Source organism: Mesoplodon bidens, assembly GCF_964165515.1.
Source record: "Mesoplodon bidens genome assembly, chromosome: 1".
Lineage (NCBI taxonomy): Eukaryota > Metazoa > Chordata > Mammalia > Artiodactyla > Ziphiidae > Mesoplodon > Mesoplodon bidens.
The window spans coordinates 17,074,717-17,082,795 of record NC_138176.1 but is presented as its reverse complement, the minus strand read 5'-3'; the positions used below and the strand labels follow the sequence as shown (position 1 = coordinate 17,082,795).

At 35.5% G+C, this 8,079-nt stretch overlaps 1 protein-coding gene across 1 annotated transcript in view; it reads right to left on the bottom strand.

Annotated features, from left to right (window-relative positions):
- Positions 1–3,414: 3,414 nt before the first annotated feature.
- CCDC186 (coiled-coil domain containing 186) overlaps positions 3,415–8,079 on the bottom strand; it is a 48,578-nt gene continuing 43,913 nt past the window's right edge. The window contains exon 16 of the mRNA XM_081240214.1: positions 3,415–7,700. Within this exon, the coding sequence (XP_081096340.1) occupies positions 7,617–7,700 (84 nt within the window). The 3' untranslated portion in view covers positions 3,415–7,616. The remainder of the gene's footprint in view (positions 7,701–8,079) is intronic.

Genomic DNA, 8,079 nt, shown 5'->3' with positions numbered 1-8,079 from the left:
GAACACCTATTCATTGCCCAGACTGTCAAGAAAATTATAATATCATCTATGAACTGTGAGTACCGTGCAAATCTTTACTGAGTTTAAAAGGGAACAAAATGACTGATTTTATTTCTGTTCTTCTCTGACTGCAGTTAGAGGAAGAGCTTAGTCAAAAGACAATCAGAAAGAGGAAGAAAAGAGGGGCACCAAGTCTCCAACTAAGAGTCTGCTAAATCACACAAACTTGTACATCCATCTTCTTTAATAGATTATTGGTCTTTTGTTTAAACCATATTAGTGCAAAGACAAAGAATCTAAATGACTTCAACCCACTCACTGAAGTATTAGTACTTTTGACTTTTGGGAGGCAACAGAGGATAGTGAAAGGCAAATTTGAACCCAAAACCAGGTTCAAATTCCAGCTCAACAGATCCCTAGCAAGAAGATCCTCAGAACTACTGTGCACCTGTTTCCTACCTCATACGGTTGTCAGAGCCTCCCTCAAAGCAGTTCATTAGTATTTGTTCCCTGCCCCTGCCTTGATATGTTTGTCCTTTAACTGTGTTCCTTATCATTTCAAAGGGAAAACATTCTTAAAATGCAAAAGCAACACAGTACATTGTATTTGATTTAGTTCTGACCAGAGAGACTAGGTTCTAAATGCTACTGCGTTAAGTAAATACAGCATTGGGTAAACTCCTAAAACACATTAGAGCACCTCAAAGGACAAACCATGTTCATATATGTAGCTACTTTTCTTATACTGACAAGTGTCCAGAACCAATCAGAGGGCCTTTTAACTTCATTGGAGGATGGATCATGTAGCCGGCTGTATCAGACCATGAGCTCCATGGCCCTCAGGCCATCACCACAGACCTCACCTTTACTTGAACTTGGTCCTTACCCCAACTCTACCCATCCCCCCAAACCTGCTAAGGTCTCTGCCTCTCATCTCCACAGGCTGCAATACAATATGACACCTGTTTACCTGTTAATGAGCATTTAAGACAGAGGTTAATCTAGAAAAACATTTCAGTATACTCTGTTTCCTAGGATTGACTGGCTTTTTTTCTTTTCTTGGAAGCTTTAATAGAAGTCAACTTTAAATTACATAATATATGAATACATTCTTTTAAAAACTGAAACAGTCCTTTAACCCTGCACCCCTACTCCATGCCAACACACAATCACACAAGGTTAATTTCTACTAGGACTTCAGTGTTTAACTCTCTGGCATCTCCTCCTTCAAAAACAAAAAATACATAGACATATGCTAAGCTGGTACATCTCTAGTTCGACTTACAATTTCAAAAAGGTACAAAGTGAGATCAGGAATCACCATGGAACATCCTCTCTAAACAGCCACGTTACATGGGTCTTGCCTCCTGCGGTATATCGTCCACAGAACAGGCAAGCCCGTCTGTGACATGGAGCACTTCCACCAGCGAAATAGTAATTTGACAAGGCACTGAACGTGACAAGGAATGTCGCTGGACTTTCTCTTTTCCCTTTAATCTCTCACTTGACTGACTTGGTAAATAAAAGCCCATCCAAGCAGGATGCTGAAGGAATTGATGAAGGCTGGAAACTCAGAGACAGCCAAACCAGCTCTGCACAGGTAGAGTTCTGGTTGTTGTTTTAGGTGTGATAAGTTGTGTGATGGGGGAGGCAGCGGGTGTGGGCAAAGACAAAAGGAAGGGTCCTCTTCCGCTTTATCCCAAAGCTGTTACTGAAATGGAACGACGTCATGCCTGCAGGTAGATTGTGATCTTTAAAAACCATCAGCAACATTTGTGCTTCAGAGTATGCACTTTGCAAACAAGTTACTCAGATAGACTGCTTAAACTTCAGAACACCTTTGTGAGACTGTGATATTGTATCATCCAATCTCTCAGAAGGCACCTGGGGGCTTGAGCATGTGGAGCACCATTCTACCATGAAGTTATGCTTCCAAGCCTCTGCTTTAACTTTTTTTGAAAGTTGGTGCCTTGGAGCTTAGAAGGCATTTAACCACATAAAGAAAAAAGGTAATAAATGTTACAGGCAAGCACACAAAGTCTTTTTACTCATAAATTTTGATAAGACTTAGTCAGTCACTGTTTCAAACTACGATTTCTATAAGAAAGTGGGTTCTGAATTTCAATTAGGAAAGCCAGGAACAGACTCTTCCTGGCCGGCAAGTCCCACCAGGGTCTCCCTCCAATCCCTCCAGGCTTGCCCCAAATTAACCCAAAAACAAAACACAAAATCCAGGAAGAAGCCAGTTCAGAGCCCAAAGCAACAGCCTCCTTTAGCATGGACTCCTAGGGACCTGTTTTTTGGGGGGAGATGGGATCTATGGGGGCTCTGGTGGGAATAGAGCTGAAAGTGTTTCATGTGGGCAGGCAGACTAGATCAAGGGCATCAGAAGTAGTGGGCATCTGGGGGTATCTTCCCTGGTCAGACTTCATAAAGAAGAAACTGCCGAAGAAACAATAGCTACTGTGGCAGGTTTAACTGCTATTTCTTGGGACACATAAAGCATAAGGATGCTGAAAACACATACACACAATTTCCTGCCCTTGGGCCTTTAATTAGTTATTAAAAGCAAAAACTACACAGTGAAGTGGATGATGTGGAAAGCCATTCTAGTATTTAATATAGTTCCCAAGTAAATGTAACTAGAAGTTGACTATCAGCAAGTTAAGTTTTCTTATTTCAGTGAATCCTAAACTTTCAATAGAACTCTTTTTGCACTGGGTTAAATGGTAGAGATTTTCCTCTCGGGTCTAACATCCTATCCTTTTTTTTGAAGTACAATTAGGGGGCAGACTGGCAAGTCTTCTGACTGGCAAGAAGCATGGCCTTTGGAAAATATAAAGGCTGAAAATTCCTCAGAAATAGAAAACTACTTAAGTGGATGCTTCTTTTAAAAAATAAGAATCGAGTCTCTTAAATGTAACTTAGGAATTAATGGTGCATCTCTGCAGGGGCAGGGACATCAAGTCTGGTCACACTGTTCTCAGAATCATTAAAACAGCATTAGCATTGGTCAGCCAGAGGCATTCTCCCAAGTTGCTGGTCCTGAAGAACTGTGCATTCATTCTACACTCATTGATTGAAGCAGACTTTATTAAGAAAAAACAGACTTGGATTTCAGTTTGTTGGAACGGTCTTTTACGACTGCGGGTCACACTGAAGTTAAGAACCATAAGCCGATACTCTTCCAATAACTCACCCTCTTCTTTTACATATTCCTTTCTCTTGCAAACAAATCTACAAGTTGCCAAACGCAGACTATTAAGAATGTCAGGAAAGCTTCCTCTATTCTATTAATTTTACCTTTATTCCAAGGATCCTGATTTCAGGGGATTCTTTCCAATAGTAAACTCTTTAAGGAATGTTGCATAATCTGTGTACTTGAACTGTTAAGAGAAATGGAAAACAACACATTGTGATGTGAAATATCCACCATGCACGTTACCTTCATGAAATTAATGCCATTTCAATATCTTTTTATTGAACGTATTAGTTCTTTATTGTTAAAGCTGGATAATTTGGGCAAGTAAATTCCATAATTTTGTGGAAAATCTGAATTTATTACTGGCTTGTCAAGTTCAATGAGGAATTTTCACATAGGCATGTATAAAAGGCCTTTTATAAAAGGCCAAATTTTGCTATCAATAATTTAAACAAAAATTTAAAATATACGTGCCATTCAATTTGCTTACTATTGTTCACTGACTTTTAATGGTAATCAGTAAAGACAAAAATGGAAAGCAAAAATTCTTAATCTGGTTTAAAAAAGAAAATTCAAGCAATCTGAATCAGGTTGGAGAATCAGTCTGTTAGCAAGTGGTGTGCGTAAATAAATAATCAAAGATGCCAGTAAAATACAACTTGGTAAATAGGCATTACCTATTTAATAAGTACAATATATACATAAAATTCTCTTGAAAAGCTTCATTTTATACAGAAACATATTTACAAAATGAACAGTGTAATCAAACTAAAGATTATCTGTACAATGCACACATATATATATATGAACTTTGGAAGGTAAACAAGTTTCATCATAGTCAAAATGGACAGCCATATGCATTTTAAAAAAGAATTTCATTCCAGAAGAAAAATACATCTTTAATATACAATTATATTTTTCATTTATTTTCCTGAAAATTCTTTGTTTGGATTATCTTCTCTTGTTCAGCCTTGAAAATTTCAGGTTTCTAGTGCCACCAACTGGTGTTAAAAATTAACAATCTTAGTGTCAAAAAAGAATTGTTTTGTTTTAAAAAGGTTACTGGAAGATAGACCACTGGACTCAGCATCCATAAGGCAAATTAATGATAGGGAATAACATGATTGATAAAAATATTTTCACCACGGTAGCATATATAACATTTACAATATTAATGGTTTCTAGTGCTTTTTTCCTTCTACTGGTAAATCTTGGGTCTAAAATTATATGTAAAAGTCTTTAGAGTATACTGCAAAACAAAGTTTGGAAATATGCATGACAATGTGATTAGATTCATCTTTATAAGCATCAAGTAGACATTAATAATTTACTAAAATGGCAAAAATCAAATACCATTTTATAGTCTTTGGATTTTTTTCCTTCTTCTTAAAGAATAATTAAACATAATTAAAGAATTTTTAAACAATTAAAAAAACTCAACTATTAACTGTGAAAACAACTTAGGAATGTGCAGAACCACCATGAAAACAGCAATCTGCTCTCAGTGTACCTCAGCAAGGAGTCATTTCCCAAAGCTTCACGCCAGAGTGAGACTTCTGGGTCACCTACTTGCACAAGTGAATTAACCCTCTTCCAACAGGGGCTGGTTGTGAGCTGCAGAGGCTTAAAGAGCTGCTCCTGCTGCCTCCCAGCTGTCTTCACTAGACCGTAAGTTCCGTAAGGACAGGAATTGCCCTGTCTGGTCTGTCTACCAGTATAATGATGATACCCTGTATGGTGCCTGGCAATAAGAGGTTTCTAATAACTGTGTTTATTACATGAATAAATAACATGGTGGTAGCCTGACAAAATTTAATTTCAAGATAATCTGCTTTAAATGGTTATGGATAGAAAGTTTAAAAAAAAAACCCACTAAAGTTTAAACTCATTCTTCTGTCCAAACCCACCATTTTCAATCCTTAAAACTTATCAGGCTAACGTTTGAAGTGGTATGGGAAAAAGGGAGTCACAGCAAGTATTCACTTTAAAATTAAACCTAGGGAAGTGTATACATATATATACACACACACAAAAATCATTTGCTGCTCAAAGAAACCAAAATACTGCTAACAAAAACAGCATTTGATGTGTTCAATTAATAAACACATAAAACAAAATTTCTCCAAGATCTCAAGTTTATCCAGACCATTTTCCTATTCTAGACACCCCATTCTTCTCTCCATATATTCAGTAAGTACAGTAAGGGTAGAAGGCCCTCTAAATGCTTACATCAGAATCTGTTTGTGCATCAGTTTAGAGACAGGGAGCTGATAAATGCACATTTTTGTACACACTTTGCTCAGTCCTGATCCATATACAAAAGGATATAGTAGAAACTAAGGAGCAAAAGGAAAATAAAGCATTTTCTTCAAGTTTTCCACAGTTCCGTACATTTATGGGTGGGAAAAGTAATAATAAGTCAAAATATGGTTTATAATTACATTCTTCTAAAACTGTTTAACCATTAAACTTCTCTAAGTGAAGGCTGGCACAAATGTTAATATTGGAAGGTTTCATTTTCATATGTAATATATGTATGCAAAAAAATGTATATATATTTTTAAGGTGTATAGACAGAATACTATGGTTCTGACCACTATTTGGTCTCCATTAATACATTTTATGTCTTGGGAGGAAAAAAACAAGTATTGTAGTGTATGAATCTATATCACATAAGAAGCGGTAAAAGTTTAGTTCTGTTGACTGCTCTAAATAGTCTTTGAGAGGATCGACAGTATTGTCAGAAACAACTAGGAAAGTAATTCAGATGTGGTTGCACTTACCCTCTTCTTTCTTTATTTTGATGAATTATTACTGGTAAAAAGAACAAGATACATTACGGCAAGGCTAAAACGTTTATAGCTATGTCAAATATAAAATGTTTCTGAACTTGTATTTCCATTCTGAAGTGAAAAGATGTTGTTTTTGGATGACAACATGTAACTCAATATACAGAAAAAATGCTGCATTGAATTATCTAATCCTTAGTAACTGATCTTTTTAAGCAATGTTGATTTAAAAAAAAACTTAAAACACATTAAAGGGAAATTGCCACCATAAGCCCAGCCCAACTGTTAAAGCCACACAATTCTTTAAAGGCTTTTAATCCACCGCAAAGCTTACTTTCTTAAGGGGAGAAAGCAGTTGGCGAAAATCCAAAACGAAAATGAGGCTTGCTGCAACATCTGTGTATGTGCCAAGGTATCTACTACAGAAATTATCTGAATATAATGAAATGTGAAAAACCACACACAAAAATTAAAATAAGTGAGAAATTACAAGAGGTGAGAAAAAAATTCAATGACAGAAATACTGATACTATGACTGTCAACATTTAAGTGTACATCATAAATATTGTAAAAATCCAACAGGATACATAAATTTGGTTCTAAAATTCTTTTGGTTACAGAGATGTAATTATTTTGTATTTTAAATAAATATACCAAACACATCATATCTGGGCACTGTAAGATCACCCCACTATAATATATAATTATACTAACAGTAAAGAATGGTACACAGATAAAATGGTTAATAGTGCCATATGCTGGATTTTCTTCGGAACTGGTTCTTTATAAATATCTTAAATTTATCTTTATACTTGATGTCAGTAAAACTAAAGTACTTCAGTTTCAAAGAATTCATTATTCATTTCTCTGTTCTAATGAGACTAATCCATTTTACATTTTAAAATATACCTGAAGTCCATAGGAATTCTCTAAATAAGCAGATTATTTAAATCATATTTTATGTAACTGGAGATTTAAAAAACTCAACTATTAACTCAATTCGAATCTGAAAAAAATGTACCTAGCACAAATAAGGAAACCTGACAGGGGCATACAATGCCTGATCATTGCTAGTTACCAAAAGCCAGCTTTCCTATTAGCTTCCATTAAAATCAAATGGTTTAAGAACTCACTGGCATCCCTAACACACAAGCAAATGTTATATTAGAATGTCAAAACAAGTTTTTATCACTTCTTTAGTTTTCTTCATGTTGGAGAAATATCATATTACTGAATGATTAACACCTGTCCTTTCATGCATAATTTTAAAAAGTGAAATCATTTTTGACATTATATATTTTAAAGGGAAGAAAAATGGAGAAGGGGTTTTCAAAAGCCCTTGTCATAATGTTCAGCACTTCATATGACTATCAGCAAATTAAATAAGTTGTTCTGATTCAATGACAGGCTGTCACCACATAAAAACAAGTTTCATCAAAGCTTACATTCTTACAGTATACACAGCAATGCATTTGTATTGTAAAAAGGTACTTTTTTATACAGATGAAGCAAAACAAATTTTTTATTGGCTGACACACAAAGCAGGGAAAAGTTTCCAACAATACTGGGCAATGGCACCTGCTCCTTGTGTAGCTTTTGTCTGTTTACTGAGGAAGAACTTTGTGTTAGGTTTTCTTCGTCCTCTGTTCTAGGTCATGCTGGTGTTTAATAAGACGTTCTATTTCTGTTCCAAGTGTTTGCAGATTTTCCTTTAACAATTGGAAAAAGAGGGAAAAGAAAACAGAACTACTAAGTATAATAAGTAAAAAGATTTCAGTTTGAACTATTTTTGCCTAAATTCTGAACTGAAACAGTGACAGTCTTAAATGCCATGTGAGATAAACTAGGCACACGGCTGTTTTCAGTAAAGTAATCCTGTACACTTCAGAGTCAGACACTCTTTTTACTGAAGCTATAGCAAATTTTAGTGCCTAAAAATATTACCAGATTAAAAGAATTATTTTTAAAATCCATTACTAACCATCAAGGCCCAAACAGCACAGATAGAATAGCTGGGTCAGATAACAGCTGCAAAAAATAAAATAAAGCTGGAATACATTAGAAAATAAATGCCTCAATCTTAAAGTC